The sequence below is a fragment of the Rhinoraja longicauda genome, chromosome 40 (assembly GCF_053455715.1).
Source record: "Rhinoraja longicauda isolate Sanriku21f chromosome 40, sRhiLon1.1, whole genome shotgun sequence".
NCBI classification, from domain to species: domain Eukaryota; kingdom Metazoa; phylum Chordata; class Chondrichthyes; order Rajiformes; family Arhynchobatidae; genus Rhinoraja; species Rhinoraja longicauda.
The window spans coordinates 13472615-13494620 of NC_135992.1; the positions used below are offsets into that span (position 1 = coordinate 13472615).

The 22006-nt window shown below is 48.5% G+C and overlaps 2 protein-coding genes across 5 annotated transcripts in view; both read left to right on the plus strand.

The window, feature by feature from the left end:
- LOC144611549 (casein kinase I) overlaps positions 1-15204 on the plus strand; it is a 53627-nt gene extending 38423 nt beyond the window's left edge. Inside the window, exons 7-11 of one of the 3 annotated variants that reach the window (XM_078430697.1) lie at positions 1851-1999; positions 3661-3853; positions 6335-6477; positions 10284-10348; positions 13058-15204. In XM_078430697.1, the coding sequence (XP_078286823.1) occupies positions 1851-1999; positions 3661-3853; positions 6335-6477; positions 10284-10316 (518 nt within the window). In that variant the 3' untranslated portion in view covers positions 10317-10348; positions 13058-15204. The remainder of the gene's footprint in view (positions 1-1850; positions 2000-3660; positions 3854-6334; positions 6478-10283; positions 10349-13057) is intronic. The other 2 variants (XM_078430698.1, XM_078430699.1) reach the window with 2 other exon arrangements.
- A 5979-nt stretch (positions 15205-21183) lies between these two features.
- Positions 21184-22006, plus strand: part of tmem184ba (transmembrane protein 184ba) — a 39292-nt gene continuing 38469 nt past the window's right edge. Inside the window, exon 1 of one of the 2 annotated variants that reach the window (XM_078430803.1) lies at positions 21184-21308. In XM_078430803.1, the coding sequence (XP_078286929.1) occupies positions 21303-21308 (6 nt within the window). In that variant the 5' untranslated portion in view covers positions 21184-21302. The remainder of the gene's footprint in view (positions 21309-22006) is intronic. The other variant, XM_078430802.1, reaches the window with a different exon arrangement.

Genomic DNA, 22006 nt, shown 5'->3' on the forward strand with positions numbered 1-22006 from the left:
AGTTGCCCTTCCCTGCGGTTCTTTAAATACTGTATGTGCTTTAAACTCGTGTGTCAATGCCAAGGTTGGGTTCCTAGTCAATGTTTTCTGCTGTGCCTGCAGGCGATCGTGCATGTTGACTCACGGACTTGCACCTGGAAAATCTTTATCAGCCTGCCCTTTTTTTTAACTTTGCTTTAGAAAATGGTGGAAGTTTGACAACAAAGGTCTCTTCGTTAACTTTTAGAGTCATAGAGTGATGCAGTGTGGAAACGGGCCCTTCGGCCCAACCTGTTCCAGCTACACTAGTCCCACCTGCCTGCATTTGGTCCATATCCCTCCAAACCTGTCCTATCCATGTACCTGCCTAACTGTTTGTTAAATGTTGGGATAGTCCCTGCTTCAAATACCTCCTTGATCCGTAGTTCTTCATAATATTATGATGCCACTCCTCTTGTCATTGTTCTCGCATTTTGTTTTCCTCTCTTCGCACCCAATCCCTTTAGTTCCGGTTCGATCAGCCTGATGTCCAAATTCAGACTGATTGGACCATATCCTGCTGCTCGCTTTCCATGGGTATCCTTCATGAGAATTGGTTTTAGAGATACAGCGCGGAAACAGGCCCTTCAGCCCACCGAGTCCGTGCCGACCAGCGATCCCCGCACATTAACACACACTGGGAACAATTTACGTTTATACCAAGCCAATTAACCTACAAACCTGCACGTCTTTGGAGTGTGGGAGGAAACCGAAGATCTCGGAGAAAACCCACGCAGGTCACGGGGAGAACGTACAAACACCTTACAGACAGCACCCGTAGTCAGGATCGATCCCGGGTCTCTGGTGCTGTAAGCGCTGTGCGGCAGTAACTCTACCACTGTGCCTTCATCTTCAAAGCCTGGTATTCCTTGCCTCTTGCAGTTCAAGTAAATGGATTACTTGGCAAGTAAGTGACGTGGGGCAGAATCTTAAATGTTGTGGTCTATGTTGTAATTTAACTTCTGCAGTGGCGTGGTGCGTACATGGAACAAGCTGCCAGAGGAAGTAGATACAAGGAGCTGCAGATGCTGGTTTAACAAGGGAAGACACAAAACGCTGGAGTAACTCAGTGGGTCAGGCAGCATCCCTGGAGCACATGGATAGGTGATGTTTTTCAGGTCGGGGGTCCTTCTTCAGACTGAATGAAAGGTCCCGACTCGAAACGTCGCCTATCCATGTCCTCCAGAGATGCTGACTGACCTACCAAATTTCTCCAGCATTTTCTCTCTTGCCAAAGGAAGTAGTTGAGGCAAATACAATAACACTTGAAAGGAATTTGGATAGATACATGGATAGGAAAGACTTTGTAGGGTTATGGCCAAACATGGACAAATCGAAGTAGCTTAGCTGGGGCATCTTGGTCAGCATGGACAAGTTGGGCCAAAGGGCCTCTTTCCGTGCTCTATGGCTCCAAGTTTGCATGCATCGCTCTTTCTCCAGACTAAATATCCGTGCTGAAGATAGACACAATGCTGGATTAACTCAGCGAGACAGGCAGCATCTCTGGATAGAAGGAATGGGTGATGTTTCTAGTCGATAATACTATTTTACTCTCTGTATGAAGAAGGGTCTCGACCCGAAACGTCACCATTCCTTCTATCCAGAGATGCTGCCTGTCCCGCTGAGATACTACGGCATTTTGTGTCTTATCTTCGGTGTAAACCAGCATCTGCAGTTCCATCCTACGCTAAATATCCTTGCTTGTGACTTGATATTCCTCTGTGACGTGTCCCACTGACTCTTGGTTGTCCCAGTGTCTCTTGGCTGAGAAGTCGTGTTTCAGTGCGTCTGTGATCCTGATCTTTTTATTTTCCCCTTCTTTCCTCTCTCAGCTGAGTTTTCTACCTACCTGAACTTCTGTCGCTCCTTGCGTTTTGACGACAAGCCTGACTATTCGTACCTGCGCCAGCTTTTCAGGAACCTTTTCCACCGGCAGGGCTTCTCGTACGACTACGTCTTTGATTGGAACATGCTGAAGTTTGTAAGTCCAGGCGTGTTACACGGGTGTATTTGGGTGCTGGGCACAGGCTTGCAATCAGATGTTTTTTCATATAACATCCAATTTAAAAAAAAAAGAATTGTGTAACATTGCACTCTGTTCAGATCCTTTACTGTGCAGTTGCTCAATGAATGAAAGGGGAGTAGTTCTATTAAAAATGTGAGTAGGATGTGAGTAGGATTGACCAACATTCTCTGGAGTTTAGTTTAGAGAAACAGGCCCTTCGACCCACCGAGTCCGTGCCAACCTGCGATTCCCGCACACTTGCACTATCCGACAAATACTAGAGACAATTTACAATTTTTCAGAAGACAATTAGCCCTCAAACCTGCACGTTCTCCCCGTACAGGGCCCTGGTGAGACCGCACCTGGAGTCCTGTGTGCAGTTTTGGTCTCCAAATTTGAGGAAGGATATTCTTGCTATTGAGGACGTGCAGCGTAGGTTTACTAGGTTAATTCCCGGAATGGCGGGACTGTCATATGTTGAAAGACTGGAGCGACTAGGCTTGTATACACTGGAATTTGGAAGGATGAGAGGGGATCTTATCGAAACATATTTGATTATTAAGGGGTTGGACACGTTAGAGGCAGGAAACATGTTCCCAATGTTGGGGGAGTCCAGAACCAGAGGCCACAGTTTAAGAATAAGGGGTAGGCCATTTAGAACGGAGATGAGGAAAAACCTTTTCAGTCAGAGAGTTGTAAATCTGTGGAATTCTCTGCCTCAGAAGGCAGTGGAGGCCAATTCGCTGAATGCATTCAAGAGAGAGCTAGATAGAGCTCTTAAGGATAGCGGAGTCAGGGGGTACGGGGAGAAGGCACGAACGGGGTACTGATTGGGAATGATCAGCCATGATCACATTGAGTGGTGGTGCTGGCTCAAAGGGCCGAATGGCCTCCTCCTGCACCTGTTGTCTTTTGTGATCGCATGGGTTTTCTCCAAGATCTTCAGTTTCCTCCCACACACCAAAGACTTGTAGGTTAATTGGCTTGGTAAAATGTGCAAACTATCCCTAGTGTGTGTTGGATAGTGTTAGTGTGCAGGGATCGCTGGTCGGTGCCTTCTCGGTGGGCTGAAGGACATGTTTCCGCACTGTATCTCTAAATCTAAAGAAATTAGGCCCACTTTCACTGGAGTTATGAAGAATGACATTTGGACAGGCACATGGATAGGAACAGTTTGGAGGGATGTGTGCCAAATGCAAGCAGGTGGGACTAGTGTAGGTGGTGCATTTGGGCCAAAAGATCTTTTTCCATGCAGGATGACACCATGACTTTTGAGTTATCATAAACCTGTCCAATTCTTCCCATGGAACTAAACTGACTATATTTTAAGGATGTTTCCCCATCCTTGGGGATATGGTAGATGCCATTTGAGAACTACAATTGGGAGATGTATTTACCCAGCGAATGGTGAACGTGTGGAATTCTACCACAGAAAGCCGTGGAGGACATGGATGTATATCTAGTGCTAAAAGATCCTGGATGTGGGACGGGCGTTGAAGTGATGATCGGTCGCCAACATGTTCAATGATCGAGGCGTGAAGAACTGATGGGCATGTCTGGGGTGAAGAGAGGCAGAAGCCTGAGTGAATGGCGTTTTCATTTCGAGAGTTGCCAACGTCCTCCTTTCTCATTTCCAGGGCGCGGGCCGCACCCCAGAGGAGAGCGAGCGTGAGCGGAGAGACCACGAGCGCGAAGAGCGCGTAGTGCAGACGCGCAGTTCCGCGACGCGGGTTCTGCCGGCCGGCACGGGGGCCGTCGCCGTGGGCAGCCGGTTACGGAACGGTCAAGATGCCGCCCTCCCCACTCAGGCCGCCCGTGTCCAGCAGTCGGGTCAGTATCTTCTCTCTTGCTTTAGTCTATCATCACGTGTCCTGGGGTACAGTGAAAACCTTTTTTGTTATGCGCTGGAGTGTGGTGTACGGTTTTGGTCTCCTAATTGGAGGAAGGACATCTACCTACTAAAACTCTCGTTTGTTTGTTCCTGAACTACAGCCAAACCGGTACACGATAGCATGACAATTTTAGGCCCTCCTTACTCACCGTTGTCCCTTTGGTGCTAATGGAAGAAGTTTCATTGAAATGGGTTATATTTTTAAAGTTATTCACATTTTAAAGTTTAAATCTATCTCCTAGGGGGGGGGGGGGGGGGGGGGGGAGGGAGGGAGGGGGGGAGGATAAGGGGGAAGGATAAGGGGGAAGGAGGGGGAGGATAGGGTACTGCACCAATGCAGGAGACGTTTTGGCCCAATAGGTCCACTTTGTCTAGTTCTTGCTATTGAGGGAGTGCAGCGTAGCTTCACCAGGTTAATTCCCGGGATGGCGGGACTGACATATGCTAAAAGAATGGGTCGACTGGGCTTATATTCAAGGGAATTTAGAAGGATGAGAGGGGATCGTAGTGAAACAAATAAAATTATTAAGGGATTGGACAGGCTAGATGCAGGAAATACGTTCCTGATGTTGGGGGAGTCCAGATCCAGGGGGGTCGCAGTTTAAGAATAAGGGGTAGGCCATTTAGGACTGAGATGAAGAAAAACTTTTTCAACCAGGGAGTTGTGAAGCTGTGGAATTCTCTGCCACAGAAGGCAGTGGAGGCCGATTCACTCGATGTTTCCAAGAGGGAGTTAGATTATAGCTCTTGGGGCTAAAGGAATCGAGGGATATGGGGAGAAAACAGCAATGAGGTACCGATTCTGGATGATCAGCCATGATCATATTGAATGGCAATGCTGGCTCGAATGGCCTACTCCTGCACCTATTTTCTGTGTGTCAAAGCTACAGAGAAAATGCCGATTTTAAAAAAAAAATAAAAAAATTTAAAATGCAAGTCAGAATGGAGTAGATTGGGAGATCGTATGTCCGTTAGCATACGAGAAGTCTATTATTATTGACCCATGCTAATAACTTGCCAAAAATATTTTGTGATCCATGGTGCCCTATAAATGGGGTCTTTGTATATTTTGGGCATCCTTTGGGTTCATTACATTGCTGTACGTTTGCCGGCAAATCCAGTTGTATCTTTTTACGATTGGCGCTGGAATAAACTTGGTTAATTTTATCTTTCTCCTGAGCAAAATAAATGGATCTGGCATCTGACTGCTGAAGGGTCGGCTTGGTGTAGCTGACTCCTGCCATTGGTGGTCCTGGGTCTCCTATTTTAAGCACCGTTAATATTAGACTTAGCGGGGCAGGCAGCATCCCTGGACAGGAGGGAACGGGTGACGTTTCCGGTCAAGGCCAGAAACGTCACCCATTCCTCTCCAGAGATGCTGCCCCTCCCGCTGAGTTACTCCAGCATTTTGTGTCTATCTTCAGTGTAAACCAGCATCTGCAGTTCCTTCCTAGGTGTTAATATTAGACCACGGCAGTAGACCCGGGTTCGATCCTGACAACATGTGTTGACTGTACGGAGTTTGTACCTTCTCCCCGTGACCATGTGAATTTTGTTCGGGTGCTCCGGTTTTCTCCCACACTCCAAAGACGTGCAGGTCAACTGGCTCAGTTAAATTGCCCCTGGTGTGTGTAGGGTAGTGCTGGCATACGGGGTGATCGCTGGTTGGCGTGAACTCTGAGTCGAAGGGCCTGTTTCATGCTCTTTCTCTCTCTAAAGTCTTACCCATTAAAGGCATCCCGCATTTCCCCGAACCACTATAATCATCTCTGAAATTCATGTGACAGGAGCAGAATTGTTCTATTCGGCCCATCAAGTCGGCTCAGCCATTCAATCGTGGCTGATCTATCTCTCCCTCTCAACCCCATTCTCCTGCCTTCTCCCCGTAACCCCTGACAGTACTCACCGTACTAATCAAGAATCTAATCGCTGCCGTAAAAATATCCATTGACATGGTACGTGAACCAGGAAGGATAAATCTGACCTTTCTGTCCTGGGCCGCCTCCATTGTCAGAATGAGGCCCAACGCAAATTGGAGGAACAGCACCTCGTATTTCGCTTGGGTGGTTTACACCCCAGTGGTATGAACATTGACGTCTCTAACTTCAGATCATTCCTGCTTTCTCCATCCCCTTCCCAGTTCTCCCACTAGTCTTCCTGTCTCTGACTACGTTCTATCTCTGTCCCGCCCCCTCCCCTGACATCAGTTTGAAGAAGGTTCTCGACCCGAAACGTCACCCATTCCTTCTCTCCCGAGATGCTGCCTGACCTGCTGAGTTACTCCAGCATTTTGTGTCTACCTTCGATTTTAAACCAGCATCTGCAGTTTTGTTTTCCTACACAGGATAACTCTCCCGTCTGCTAATTATTGGCACAACGGTATGTGGGGAATGTGGTTTAACGAGTGCCTCTTGTCCTAGCAGCAAATACCTCGCCCAGGCCCATCTCTCGAGCGGAGAGGGAGCGCAAGGTCAGCATGAGGCTGCACAGAGGGGCTCCCGCCAACGTCTCGTCCTCCGATCTCACAGCACGGCAAGATGCGTCCCGTATTTCGGCATCACAGGTATGCACGTCATCTCCCTCCTCAGTCTGCTGCTCCCCAGTACTTGTGTAGATTACCGACTCCACCGGCTGCCTGGGACAGACAATAAGAATGTGTTTGAAAAAGGTCTCGTCCCGAAACATCACCCATTCCTTCTCTCCCAAGATGCTGCTGAGTTACTCCAGCTTTTTGTGTCTACCTTCGATTTAAACCAGCGTCTGCATTTTCTTTTCCTACCCAATAAGAATGTGTTTTTTTTTAAATGTGTGTGAGCTTACAAAGCAAGAAGGGTCTCTACCCGAAACGTCACATGTTCCTTCTCTCCAGAGAGATGCTGCCTGTCCTGCTGATTTTATCCAGCATTCTGTGTCCATCTGCAGGTTAATTAGCTCAGTTACATTGTCCTTGGTGTGGGTAGGATTGTGATCGCTGGTCAGTGCAGACTCGGTGAGCTGAAGGACCTGCTTCTGTGTTGTATCTCTAAACTCGGACGCATTGAAAGCACTTTGTGTCCTTTTATATCCAAGACCCAGCCTGCTAGCCATGCAACTCTCCGAGAGCCTCTAGTGGTGATAGATAATGTTGCAACAAAGGTAGAAGCAATGGTTAGCATAACAGGACTAGCTATGTTCATGCTGGAAAGAACCTCTTCTCTCAAACCTGTTCCTTCCCTCCCCCAAATGTAAAATGCTTTTTTTTTTGTTGCACAGACCCTTTTATTCTGACATTAACTCTTTGCACTTTGTATCCAAGTTAGAGGAATAGAATTAGGCCATTCGGCTCATCGAGTCTACACTGTTCAATCATGGCTGATCTCTGCCTCCTAATCCCATTTTCGTGCCTTCTCCCCATAACCCTTGACACCCGTTCTAATCAAGAATCTGTCTATGCCTTAAAAATATCCACTGACTTGGCCTCCACAGCCCTCTGTGGCAATGAGTTCCACAGATTAACTGGCCTCTGACTACAGAAGTTCCTCCTCACCACCTTTCTAAAAGAGCGCCCTTTAATTCTGAGACAATGACCTCTGGTCCTAGACTCTTCCACTAGTGGAAACATCCTCTCCACATCCACTCTCTCTATGCCTTTCATTATTCTATAAGTTTCAATGAGGTCCCCCCTCAACCTTCTAAACTCCAGTGAGTAGAGGCCAAGTGCTGTCAAAAATGCTCATCATATGCTAACCCACTCATTCCTGGAATCATTCATGCAAACCTCCTCTGGATCCTCTCCAGAGCCAGCACATCCTTCCGCAGATATGGGGCCCAAATTTGCTCACAGTATTCCACATGCGGCCTGACCAGTGCCTTGATGAGCCTCAGCATTGCAACACTTGACAAGAATGTTTTGGGACTTAGCCTGATTCATCGTGTGCCCCGTTGTTCAAAGCAAGGTCCATTGGACAATAATCGGTAGCTACCCTGGCACTGTCCTCTCCTCTGCTTCAAGGGTTGTTGGTAACCATTTTGTATTCCAGTTTTCACAGTTTGGCACAGGTTTGTCTCAAGTAGGGTTTGCCAACTGTCCCGTATTAGCCGGGACATCCCGTATTTTGGGCGAAATTGGTCTGCCCCTTACGGAACCGCCCTTAGGCCATGGGGGGGGGGGGGGGTATTAGGCCATGGGGGGGGGGGGGGTGGGTGCTGTAGGCCTGGCCGCCGCCTGATGGAGGTTGCATAGCAATCCTCCTCCCGGCCCGGGCGGCCGCCATTGGTGGAGCGGGAGCACGTGGCAGCTGGCTGGGTGAGGTCATGTGGGGCGCGGGGCGGTGATGTCACCTTGTCCCTTATTTGGAGCGAGATAGTTGGCACCCCTAGTCTCAAGACACTAATACCATGAGCCTGAGGGCTGAGAACTTTATTCTTTTGGTTGTTGGAGAAATGACAGAGGCTGGGGCAACTTAGTGCAAGCTGAGGAACCCAGGCTGGCTCTAATACCAGCCTGCAAAATGGATGATCCTGCGCTTGTGTCAAGCATTTGGCCTGTGGGGGCTGCTGATGATACGAAAGCACTGGAAGTCTGAAGAACGGTTCATTCCTCATTGGAACGGTTCATTCCTCATTCCTCATTGTCACCTATCCCGAAATAGGACTTCTGCAAAGTGCTGGAGTAACTCAGCGTGTCGGGCAGCATCTCTGGAGAAAAGGGTTGAGTGACGTTTTTGGGTCGGGACCCTTCTTCAGACCGAAGAGCTATCCAGTCCCTCCAGAGATGCTGCCTGATCTGCTGAGTTACTCCAGCATTTTGTATTCTATGCAGGGTTCCAGCATCGGCAGTTCCTTGTCTCTCCAAGAAGTCTACGGGTTGGGCTTGCTAGTCTTGTGTCAATTTTAGCTGACGAGTTGATGTATAGCAGGGTCCTGGGGAGGGTTGTTGAGCAGAGGGATCAAGGACAGACACAAAATGCTGGAGTATCTCAGCGGGACAGGCAGCATCTCTGGATAGAAGGAATGGGTGACATTTTAGGTCGAGACCCTTCAGGCTGTCCGAAGTGGGGTCTCGACCTAAAACGTTGCCCATTCTATTCAGAGATGCTGCCTGTCCCACTCAGTCACTCCATTGTGTCTTTCTTCGGTGTGTACCAGCATCTGCCATTCCTTCTTACACAGAGGGAACTGGTGCGGGTACATAGTTCCTTGAAAGTTGCGTCACGGGCTGGTCAAGATGGCTTTTGGTCCATTGGCCTTTATCAGTCAAGGCATTGAGTATTGAAGTTGGGGTGTTGTGTTACAGTTACACAAGGTATTGGCGAGGCTGCATTTGGAGTTTTGCGTTCAGTTTTGGTGACCCTGCTTTTCTGAAGGATATTGTTCAGCTGGCCAAAGTGCAGAGAAAATTTACACGGATGTTGCCAGGACTTGGGGGCCTGAGCTGTAGGGAGAGGTTGGGCCTGTTGGGATCTCATTCCGAGGAGCGCAGGAGGATGAGGGGTGCACTTATTGGGGTGTATGCGATCATGAGGTGAATAGATGGGGTGAATGCAGTCTTTTTATCACGGAGACTTTACCAACAACCAGAGGACTACGGGTGCTGCACTGTAAGGAGTTTGTACGTTCTCCCCGTGACCTGCGTGGGTTTTCTCCGAGATCTTCGGTTTCCTCCCACACTCCAAAGACGTACAGGTATGTAGGTTAATTGGCTGGGTAAATGTAAAAATTGTCCCTAGTGGGTGTAGGATAGTGTTAATGTACGGGGATCACTGGGCGGCACGGACTTGGAGGGCCGAAAAGGCCTGTTTCCGGCTGTAGATATATGATATGATAGGACATAAGTTTAAGGTGAGAGGGGCAAGATTTAACAGGGCAACTTTTTCCACACAGAGGGTGGTGGGTGTATAGAACCTGCTGCCGAAGGAGGTAGTCAGGGCAGGTACTAAAACATTTAAAAGACATATTGACGGGCACATGGATACGAAAGATTTAGAGCGATATATTGGCCAAACGCAGGCTGCTGGGACTCGTCTAGATGGTGCATTTTGGTCAGCATGCAAAAGATGGGCCGAATGGCAGGTTTCTGTTCTTTTTGAGTGACTATCACAATCATACTTCATTAGCCGCGTATGTTTTGCAGCGTACGAGGAATTACATTTGCCCTACAGTCATTACAATAAAAAGCAACAGGACACAAAAAATATATTTTAACGCAAACATCAACACATACTTTTAAAACTCACGAAAAATAACGGAAAAAAGACAAGAGGGGCAGACAGACTGTAGGCCAGGCTGCCATTGAAGCGCCACCTGGTGGAATTGTCTATGACTTTGAATGCTTGTGTGACTTGTCTTGTGGTGGACACAATAGTAATCTTGTCATTATTTCTTTGGTAGACCAGTATGCCCTTTGAACACCTGACAAAGTGACTAATGTCTTTGGAACAGCAGGTAAGGATTTGGTAAGTGGCTTCTATAAATCTTTCATTATCATGATGTGCCCCTAGGGTAGCGCAGTGGAGTTGCCAGTGATCCCCGCACATTAACACCACCCTACACACACCAGGAACAATGTTTACATTTTTTTTTTAATACCAAGTCAATTAACCAACAAACCTGTTCGTCTTTGGAGTGTGGGAGGAAACCGGAGATCCTGGAGAAAACCCACGCAGGTCACGGGGAGAGCGTACAAACTGTGCACACAAGCGTCAGGATCGAAGCCGGGTCTCTGGCACTGTAAGGCAACAACTCTACTGCTAGGCCACACCAAAGATAATAGAGCAGAGCACGATAGACCACTCGACCCTAAAAACCGTAGTACGTCACGGAACCATTTTAGTCAGCAGAAACCTGCAGAAACATTTTAAAAGAAAAATAACAAAAATCTGTGAATTGGTAGATGAGATATACTCTGCATTTTAATGGTATCATCACACATACTGTTCCCCCAAAACACTGACTACACTGCGAGAGGCAGAGCGGACGGCAGGTTTTGCCTACTAAAATGGCGGACGTTGCACTCCTTTGCGTACTACACTTCAGTATAGGCGATTTCAACGGAGTGGTTCACCTTGTTCCTCTAGTATCTTTGGGCCACACTGCCGCCCATGGCTGGCATTCTCTCAGATGTGGAGAAGAACTATGTTCGTTGCATTAAGTGCACTGACTGTTAACCTGAGGTGCTTGTGACATAATGTATGAGCACCTCAATTAATGCAAGGCAAGTTTATATAGCACATTTCATTCAGCAATGGCAATTCAAAGTGCTTTACACAGAGCATAAAAAATACAGAACAAGAAAAGGTAGGAAAATAAAATAATAATAGTAATAAGATAAATAATAGTTATAAGTAAGATTAATAGAGTAATGACAGAAGACAACACGATGCACTCTGTGACGCGTCGGGGGACCAATTCTGTCAACATGTTGGACGGCGATGGAAGCCAACAGCGAGCTAACGTCTGACACACGAGCGAGCGATAGTGTTAAAGTAATGGCCAGAAGGTTACTCTATTGACCAGGAGTTTTGTTTTTCTATCTCTATAATAGTGACTGTTACTTTAGATGTACAGCGTTACGGGGAAAAGCTTTTTGTTGCGTGCTGTCCAGCCAGTAAAAAGGCTACACATGACTCCAATCAAGCTGACTGTGCAGTTACAGGAAAAACATTTAGTGCAGAGTAAAGTCTGATTAAAGAGAGTCCCGGGATCTCCAATGAGGTAGATGGGAGGTCAGTAGTTGTGTAGGAAAGAACTGGGGATGCTGGTTTACACCAAAGATAGACACACAATGCTGGAGTAACTCAGCGGGACAGGCAGCATCACTGGAGAGAAGGAATGGGTGATGTTTTGGGTTGAGACCTTTCTTCAGACTGAAGAAGGGTCTCAACCCTAAATGTCACCCATTCCTTCTCTTCAAAGATCCTGCTTGTCCTGCTCTCTAGTTAGTGATAGGAAGCTTTAGCTGCCTGACTAGAGCTGGGAAGAAACTGTCCCTGAAACTGCAGGTGTGCATTTTCCACACTTCTATACCACTTGCCTGGTGGGAATGAGGAGAAGAGGGAGTGACTGGGATGAGATAACCTTGATTAATGCTGGTGGCTTTGCCAAGCCTTTAAAGTTTGGCTTTGTTTGTTTCCTTGGGGAAATAAATGCCCCAAGATATGGGCTAGATGCCCATAAGCTCTCACTTCCCATATGAAGATGGAGTAATAATCCTATCTCTACCTCGACAGGATGGTTCAGTTGCCAGATAACGAGGTAGATGGTAGTTCAGGACCGCTCTCGTTGATGATGGGATGGTTCAGCTGCCTGATAATGGGAGAGTCTAGGACCAGAGCCTCGGAATAAAAAGACATACCTCTAGAAAGGAGATGAGAAGGAGTTTCTTTAGTCAGAGGGTGGTCAATTTGTGGAATTCATTGCCACAGAAGGCTGTGGAGGCCATGGATATTTTTATGGCGGAGATTGACAGATTCTTGATTAAACAAGAGTGTCGGGGTTATGGGGAGAAGTCAGGGGAGTGGGGATGAGAGAGAAAGATAGATCAGTCATGATTGAACGGTGGAGTAGACTTGATGGGCCAAATGGCCTAATTCTGCTCCTAGACCTTATGAACTTAGGTGATAGGTCAGGGCCACCCTCTGGTTAATGATAGGGGTGGTTCAGTTGAATGATAATGAGATGGATGGTAGGTCAGGTCCACTCTCGTTAATGATGGAATGGTTCAGTTGCCCGATAGAGGTAGATGGTCGGTGAGAACCATCCTCCAGTTGATGGGATGGTTGAGTTGCCTGATAATAAGGTAGATGGTAGGTGACGACCACCCTCTAGTTGACTTGATGGTTCAGTTGCCTGTTAATAAGGTAGATGATGGGTCAGGAGCAACTCTAGTGGATGGTGGGACAGTTCAGTAGCTCATGGGATGGTTCAGTTGCCTGATAGTAAGGTAGATAGTAGGTCAGGGCCACCTTCTGGTTGATTTGATGGTTCAGTTGCCTGATAATAAGGTAGATGATGGGTCAGGACCAACTCTAGTGGATGGTGGGACGGTTCAGTTGCTGATGGGATGGTTCAGTTGCCCGTTAAGAAGAGAGAGCAAGCAAGGAGGGAGAGAGAGAGAGACTGAGAGAATGTTCTAATAACTGATCTGCTTTCTCACCCCCCCCCAGATTCCTTCGCTGACGTGAGCCAACGAATGGGACGTCGTTTCCACCATTGACCACTGCGAACAGGCTTTCAGGGAGGATATTGGAACAGGGCTCGTTATGACCTGCTATTTTATTTGTGTGTGAATTGGGAAACGCGGGACCCCCAGTTTCAGTCTGAACATACTTGCGATGATCTTGTCAATCACCTCAGATTTATTATATGCATTTCTTTTTTTTCCCCTCCTGTCTGTTTGGAGTTTTCTTTTTACCCGGAAGAAACCCCCCACCCCCAACGCTCCCCTGGATCTAACCCTGACTGCCCCCTCCCCTTTACCACCCTTACAAGAAGGAAGTTGTGCCTCCTGCCTTCAAGTAGCCAAGGACGTGCTCCTCTTCTAACCGCGGGCATTTGCAATTGTCCCGTCTTCTCCGCCTTTTGCCACCTGTCCGCCTACTTGCGTTGGGTTGGGTTTCCAAACGATCGTTTAAAGATGGGTGGTGAGAGGAAAACGCTAAAATACTGAGCTTGGGAGGAAAAGAAAAGCTTTTACGATGTGTAGTAATCCTGATTCTGCAATGCCAAACTTGGCCACTGATAATTTCTTTTAAAACATACACTGGCATCCTCTCAGCGATTGAGTTTAAGTAGTTAGATCTAGCATTCAATGCTACAGTAGACCTTGCGCGGTGTGGTATAAGTAGAATTGGGAACTCCTCCATTTTTAAGTCACTCCATTTTTAAGTCACATTTGTAGGTTCCTGTACATAAGGCATTTTCTTTAACATCCTCTACCCAAACTGAAGCTTCACTCTGGGTAATATTCCCTCTGTGTATCTTTCCTTGTAAGTATTGAAAGTTAATTTTTTAAAAATCTGTATCCAGGGTGATAAGACTTAATATTTTTAAAAGCATATATAAAATCAGTTATGATTTTTAATAGCAGCACCATTGGTGCAAACATGGGACGGATGTAAATCCTTTCCCAGCAAATGCCCATTTAACAAGGGTTTGTCAAATCAGAACTGCTTTGTCCTCTTTGGTGTCAACTATATCCTGTACATGTGCGTTGACAAAACCAGTGACTTGGAACTGCATTGGCTGCTAACTTCTGAAGAATGTATGTATTTATTTTTTAAAGTCTTTTTTATAGTGTTCTGTTGTCTTTTCTTCAAGAAAGGATCAGAAAATTCAGAGGGGAGTGAGGGACGTAAGGTTTTCTAATCCAGGTATAAAATGTCCGTGCCATGTTTCCCCTTTTTAACCCCCTAATTTTAATTGCTTCCCTCATTTTTTCTTCCCTCCCTCGCCAGCGGTCTATTGGTTAAGGCAGTTTGACCAAACTTTTCATCGTGGAGTCATTATTGGAAAAGAGAATCGGCGTGGTTTTGATTTTTATACATGGCTACAATCATTTTCTTCCCTCTTAAATGCGCCAAGTCAATGTTGACATCGGGCGATCCTGGGTTCAAGGCAACAATGGTAGATCATTGGGTGGATCTGAAGAGCGAGTGGCGAGGAAAAAGAGAGGAGGAGTAGAAGTTGTTCAAACGAGAAATATCTGGGCTCTCGCGTCCCGTCAGCACTTCAGCTTACTTGAACATGGAGCCCCATCCTTAGACAGCCAGATGTGGTGTAGTTCGCTGCCCGAATGCCCCATGCATACAAGGGCTCCATTCAGCCAACTTCCAGCAAACATGTAGGGATGAAACTAGCTGCAGTGCAAATTGTCGGCTCGGAATTTGCTGGTGAAAGGTTGCAAGTTCAATGCTGCCTCCTCGAGTCTCACTAGGTTCTCCCATCTTTTTGTTGCCAAATGATTATATCAATGGCTCACTCCTGGATTTTTGTGCCTTTTTCCCCCTTTTAAAAAAAATAAAAAGGCTGGTCAGCACGAGAAACTCATTTTCTTGTTTAACTGCTTCCATGCTTGTCAGTCGTGCTTGGAAGCACAAACTGTAGCTGACTGTGTCCTTTTTCAAACAGTTTCCCAAATACCCCTGCAAGAAGGAAGTTATGCCCCCTGCCTGCAAGTAGTCAAGGACGTGCTCCTCTTCTAACGGCGGCCATTTGCAATTGTTCCCTTTTAGCCACCTGTCCACCGACTTGCGGGAGGGTTTGGGTTGGCTTTCCAAACGATCGTTTAAAGATGATGGGGGGGGGGGGGGGGGGGGAGGGGGAAAGGGAAAAGAGGAAAATGCTAAAATACTGAGTTTGGGAGGAAATAGAAAAGCTTTTCCGATGTGTAGTAATACTGATTCTGCAATGCCAAACTTGGCCTCCGACATTTAAATATGAAGACTGGCATGGAGCAGAGGAGGCAGAGGGGTGGAAGTGCAGTAATGTGCAGGGAAACGAAAGCAAAGAAACTTGCCAAAATGCCCCACAAATAAGCCCTCTTGTTGATGCGAGAAGAGACTTTGTCTACAAGATATTAAAAAAATTAAAACGGAAGGGAGGCCATGATTTAACTTGCTAGCCTTGGCAAAAATATTTTTTTTTAATAAAAGCAGTCAATCACTAAAAAAAAGTTCCAGTCCAGTTGTAAATGTGTCAAAAACCACTGTGTGTGCGCGTGTGTGTGTGTGTGTGTGTGTTTTCTAAAAAGTGTTTTGTGAAATTCCCGCGAATTCGGCTACCAGAAGCGAGAGGTGATCTATCTCTGACCGGCTGCGGGTGACGTGGTCGGAACTTGGCCGTAGTCCCTCGATTTCAGGCACCTCATCATTAGATTCTGGGCACAGGGGTACAATCGAATCGAGAGAAATCTGCACTGACCAAACTCCTGTGAAAGATGTGGGCTAGCCAGCATTCTGATATGTCCTTCCCCCCCCTTCCCTTAAATATCACTTCAAGGCACGGCAGAAGTAGTTCCCTGCTCAACTGCAGACCTTCAAACGCAAGTAGTTGGCGACAGTCAAATGCAACTATGAACGCATGCACGCTTAAAATTACAAAAGCAACTTTGCTGATTCAGACAGAAAATGCAAAAAGTGACCTCTTTGATGTATTCTATATCCATCCCAGTGGAGTTCATCAAAATTCAGCAGGGTCTTTTATACCACTAACACCTTTCAAAGCAATCTATGCTAAGCAAAAAAATACGTGGATCGCAACATTTTTGGTTACAGGTCGATTTTTTTTGTTTTGTTAATTGTCCCTCCTGTTCTGCAAATTCGCAGAGGTATCTCAACACCAAAGCAACTTGGCTTTTGCCAAACCAGGGTCTCGGGGGTGTGCGTTAGACTGGCAGGCTGTCTCCACAAATGGTCCTCAGGGAAAACATAAAAGAAGGCAGAATTTGGACAGGTTTAGTGGGAGGAAGCAAGTTTGATTCCAGAAGCTTGCAAAATTCAAAAAGGGGGGGGGGGTGGGAATTAGCCTCTAAGTAAAATTTATCTCAAAAACAAATCTTGCCTTTGCGACATTGGCAGACAAAGGCCTCTTCTTCTCAGATATGTAATAATGCATTTCCTTCTGTATTGTAAACTTGAATGTCACTTTTTTAGATTAACTGTGCACCGATTCTTAACGCCCCCTCGAATATTTTGGTTTTTGTATTTAATGCACATTAAGTTATTTCCCAGTGTATTTTTTTAACATAGGTATTTCATAAACTTTTTTTTTTTTGTATTTGTGTAAATAGTGAGTTTTTTGATTGTAAAGTGAAAACTGTTGCTTCTTAGTACTGATGTTGAACAGTGTAACTTAGGGTTTTTTTGTTGCAAAAAGTTGGGAGGGGTTGGCTGGGGACCTGTCCCCACACCATAAGTCCACCTTTTAGTGACTCGATTCTGCCTCCAGTACCGTGGTGTTCTTCTGAACTAGGTCCCTGCAGGAGTAGTGTTGACTCCAACCAGAATTCAAGGGATATTCTCCTCTGGTTGACTGGTTAAAATAAATGTCTTGTTTTAATTTTCGTAGCTTTGCTACCACTTTTCCAATTTTTTTTATTTTTGGTTTTTTTTTGTGTGACAAAGATCAGGGTCCAAATTGAACAACTTTGCGTTAACTCGGAGCTGGAGTTGCAAAGTTCTGCTTTCAACCAGACGTTAATCACCTGGCCTTGTAGGAAGAGCAGCCCTGCGCTCTAGTATTTTCCGAAATCCCGAAGGTTAAAGTTGCGTTGAAATCCGGATCCTATTCTTGTTTGCAAGGCATCGTGTGTTTTAGTTTGCATCGCTGAAGATTGGCACCAGGCATGCGGTCTGCATTGGTCCAAGTAAGAGGAGTAATGACAAAACAAATCCATGTTGTATATTGTACTTCAAACCGTTTTCTGAATGTATGTGTGTACGTGTATGTATTTTGGCTACTGGCAAGACTTTAAGGGAATTAACGATTAGTGGCTTCAAGACTTCTGGCTTGGTTCATTTTGTGATCACTCCCAAATTTTAGCCTGTGCCCAGCATGTGTTTGTCCTTGCCTGACCTGGTTTTTATTTTCAGAAGTGACACAGCCTGACTAGTTAAGGGGCCATGCAAGACTAGAATACCTGTTTGCAATTTTAAAACGGAGGAAAACACCTTTTTATCGGTAATGCAGATATAACTTTGCTCTTTGAGGGGAGTGCACTGATTTTTAAGCTCTGGGTCTAATGCCTGCAATAAAGTGACAAATGGAAGCGTCCTGTAACTATGTTAGTTTGACCATTTAGTGTTCCTGGCAGTGATTCTGTTGGCTTTTCTGTGGGGTGGTAGAGTCTCTCCTATCTTGGGGGAAAACTTCAAAATGTGAACTTCGCTAAAGTGTAAAATGGTTTGAACTGCCCCCCTTGCCCAACCCCCCCCTTTTTAAAAAAAGAAAGAAAGTGCTCACTGACCTTCTGTCTCGATGTCTAATGTACAGTTCTTTATTCCTGATACTATTTAACGTTATTTACAATGCAATTTAATATGGATGTTATTTGTGTACATTTTAAAACTTATAAATAAAAGGGGAGAGGTGAAAACTTTGCTCTCGTCAGCCTGTTTTCTTACATTTGAACAGAATAGTATTCTTTGCTCAGTCTGCCTTGGCCTGAATGATCTCCTGGTTTACCAACCACTTTAACTCCCCCTCCCATTCCCACACTGGCCTTTCTGTCTTGGGTATTTATTCACAAAATGCTGGAGTAACTCAGCAGGTCAGGCAGCATCTCAGGAGAGAAGGAATTGGCGACGTTTCGGGTCGAGACCCTTCTTCGGAAAAAAGAAGAAATAAAAGGGAAAAAAAACAGCATCTGCAGTTATTTTCTTACACTTTCTGTCTTGGGCCTCATCCATTGTCAGTGAGGGCCCAGCGCAAATTGGAGGAACAGCACCTCATATTTTGCTTGGGCAGCTCACACCTCAGCGGTATGAACATTGATTTCTCTAACTCCCAAGTAGCCCTTGTGTCTCCCCTCTCTCCGTCACTCCACCACCTTAGTCGTCTTACTGGTTTCATTGTCGGACAGCTGAGTTTCACTGGATCACTCATTATCACCACCTCCAAAGCCAACAATGGACCATTGTGGGCTCCACCTTTCCTTGATCATTGTTGCTGGCTTTGATCTGGTTTTTTTGGTTGTCTTTAATTTATTCTATGTAACTTTCTGATCTCTCTGTTCCCCTCCCCTCCCCCCCCCCCCCCCCGACTCTGAAGAAGGGTCTCGACCCAATCCACACATGCATAGCCGCGCGCGCTTGCACACGCACACTCACTCTGACACACGCACACTCACTCTGACACACACTCACTGACGCACACACTGAGATGCAGGCACACTCGGAGACACACGCACTCTGAGACGCACACTCACTCTGAGACACGCACACTCACTGAGACACGCACACTCACTCTGAGACTTGCACACTCACTGAGGCATGCACACTCACTGAGGCACGCGCACTCACTCTGAGACGCGCACACTCGCACTGAGACACGCACACTCACAGACACGCACACTCACTCTGAGACACGCACACTGACTGAGACACGCACACTCACTCTGAGACACGCACACTCACTGAGACACGCGCACACTGAGACGCACAATCACACAGACACAGACACACACTGAGACACATTCTGAGGCAGGCTCACTGACACACTGGGCGGTGCGCGGCCCCTTTAAGAGGCTGGATGGGGTGACGTCACCCTTTGAGGGTTGGGGAGTGCGCAGGCGCGGGGCTGCCAGCCCCTGTGATGCGGATCCAGCGACCCCCGCCCCCCCCCCCCCCCCTGCGCTGCATCCAGTGACCCCGCCCCATCAGCGGTCCCGCTCCTCCCCCTCCATCACCGCCAGAGGCCGCTCCCCCCCGGGCAACGGCTCACAGCTGGAGCGGGCCGGGCATGCACGCGGCGCCGCGGCGGCGGGCAGCACAAGGTGAGGGGGGGGGAGGTGAGGGGGGGGGGAGGGGGGGGGGGGAGAAGGTGAGGGGGGGGGGGGTGTGAGTGCAAGGGAGGGAGAGAGAGGGAGGGGGGTGGGGGGAGAGAAGGAGGGAGGGGGTGGCGGAGAGGGAGAGGGTGTGAGGGAGGGGGAAAGAGAGGGAGGGGGGGGGGAGGGAGAGAGGGAGGGGAGGGGAGGGGAGGGGAGAGTGGTGGAGGGAGGGGAGTGGAGTGGTGGAGGGGAGGGGAGGGGAGGAGGGGGAGAGGGAGGGGTGGGGAGTGGTGGAGGGAGGGGAGGGGAGGGGAGGGGAGGGAGGGGTGGGGAGAGGGAGGGGGAGAGGGGAGGTGGGTGGGTGTGAGGGAGGGGTGGGGAGGGAGGGGAGAGGGAGGGGAGGGGAGTGGTGGAGGAGGAGGGAGGGGAGGGGGAGAGGGAGGGGAGGAGGGGAGGGGAGTGGTGGAGGGAGGGGGAGGGGAGGGGAGGGGGAGGGGGAGGAGGGGGTGGGAGGGGAGGGGAGGGGGTGGGGGGAGAGGGAGGGGAGGGGAGTGGTGGAGGGAGGGGAGGGGAGAGGGAGGGGAGGAGGGAGGGGAGGGGAGTGGTGGAGGGAGGGGGAGGGGAGGGGTGGGGAGAGGGGAGGGGAGGGGGAGTGGAGGGGAGGGGAGGGGAGGGTGGGTGGAGGGGGAGGGGAGGGGAAGGGAGGGGAGGGGAGGAGGGGGAGAGGGAGGGGAGGGGAGTGGTGGAGGAGGGAGGGGAGGAGGGGGAGGGGAGGGAGGGGAGTGGTGGAGGGAGGGGAGGGGAGGGGTGGGGAGAGGGAGGGGAGGGGAGTGGTGGAGGGAGGGGAGGGGAGGGGAGGGTGGGGGAGAGAGGGAGGGGGTGGTGGAGGGGAGGGGGAGGGGGGTGGAGGGAGAGGGAGGGGTGGGGGAGAGAGGGAGGGGGGGGGAGAGAGAGGGTGGGGGAGAGGAGGGTGGGGTGAGTGAGGAGGGGGTGAGAGGGAGGAGGGGGGAGGGGTGGAGGGAGAGAGGGAGGGAGGGGGTGGGGGAGAGAGGGGAGGGGGTGGGGGAAGAGGGTGGGGGAGGGAGGGAGGGGGTGTGAGTGCAAGGAGGGGGGAGAGGAGGAGGAGGAGGGTGGGGGAGAAAGGGATGGGAGGGGGGTGGGGGAGAATGGGAGGAAGTGGGGGAGAGAGACTGGGGGGAGAGAGTGTGGAGAGAGGGAGGGGGTGGGGGAGAATGGGGAAAAGGAGAGAAGAGTGGGGAGAGGGGAGGAGAGAGACTGGGGGGGGAGAGTGTGAGGGAAGAGGGGGGGAAAGAGAGGGGGAGGGGGGTGTGAGTGCAAGGTGGGGGAGAGGGGGAGGCAAGAACGCCCCTGGAAGAAATGCGCCTCAGTCTAATAAATCTGTGGTAAATTGAGTGATTGTGTTTTTAAACCAGTGCACTGCAAAGCCACTGCCATGTTGCTCAGTTGGTCTGATCCCAGCTGCAATCCTCAACGTGGGCATTGAGAGCAAGCAACCCGTAATTAAATGCAAGGCAATGCAATGTTACACGTTGCAGAATATCTTCCTCCTGGAAGATTTTAACCGTTGCACCAAAAGTGAGAGAGGGAAGGAGAGAGAGTGAGAGGGAGGGGAGGGGAGGGGGGGGGGAAGAAGCATGTGTCCACATTGTTTGGATCCTGTGGATTGCCCTGTGTTTTGTATTTGAGGGGGTGGGGAAGGTGGTGAGATTTATTTGGTCAGCCGCGCCACTCACCCTTTTTTTAGAAAACAGTTTAAAATATCACCCTTCCATAACTTACAGCCTGCTAACGTTTAGCTTTGGCTTCTGGTGTCGTTTCATGCCGAGAATGTTCAAACGTTTTGCATTTTTTCTGATTTATTCTGCATTTATTCTGATTTATTCTCCCCTCTCTGATCAAAGAAAATGGTTGTAAGTGGAGAGTTTTGATTTTCAAATTGTATTTTAGTGTGTTTGTCTGTTTTATTGTCTCCCCCCCCCCCCCCCCCCCACCCCCACATCAATCTCTGTGGTTTTAGTACAGCAGTTTAGTTTATTGTCACGTGTACCGAGGTACAGTGAAAAGCTTTTGTTGCGAGCTAACCAGTCAGCGGAAAGACAATACGTGATTACAATCGAGCCGTTTACAGGAGCCGTTTACAGTGCATTGAATGCATTCAAGAGAGAGCTAGATAGAACTCTTAACGATAGTGGAGTCAGGGGGTATGGGGAGAAGGCAGGAACGGGGTACTGATTGAGAATGATCAGCCATGATCACATTGAATGGCGGTGCTGGGCCGAATGGCCTCCTCCTGCACCTATTGTCTATTGTCTATGATAAGGTTTAGTGCAAGGTAACGTACGAGCAAGGACAGTCCGAGGGTCACCAATGAGGGAGACAGTAGTTCAGCACTGCTCTCTGATTGTGGTAGGACGGTTCAGTTGCCTGATAACAGCCGGGAAGAAACTGTCCCTGAATCTGGAAGTGTGTGTTTTCACGCTTCTGTATCTGTACCTCTTGCCCGAGGGGAGAAGAGGGAGCGGCCGTGGTGCGACTCGTCTTTGATTATGCTGCTGGCCTTGCCGAGGCAGTCGGAGATTACTGGGGACAGTAAACAGGCTCTCGTTCT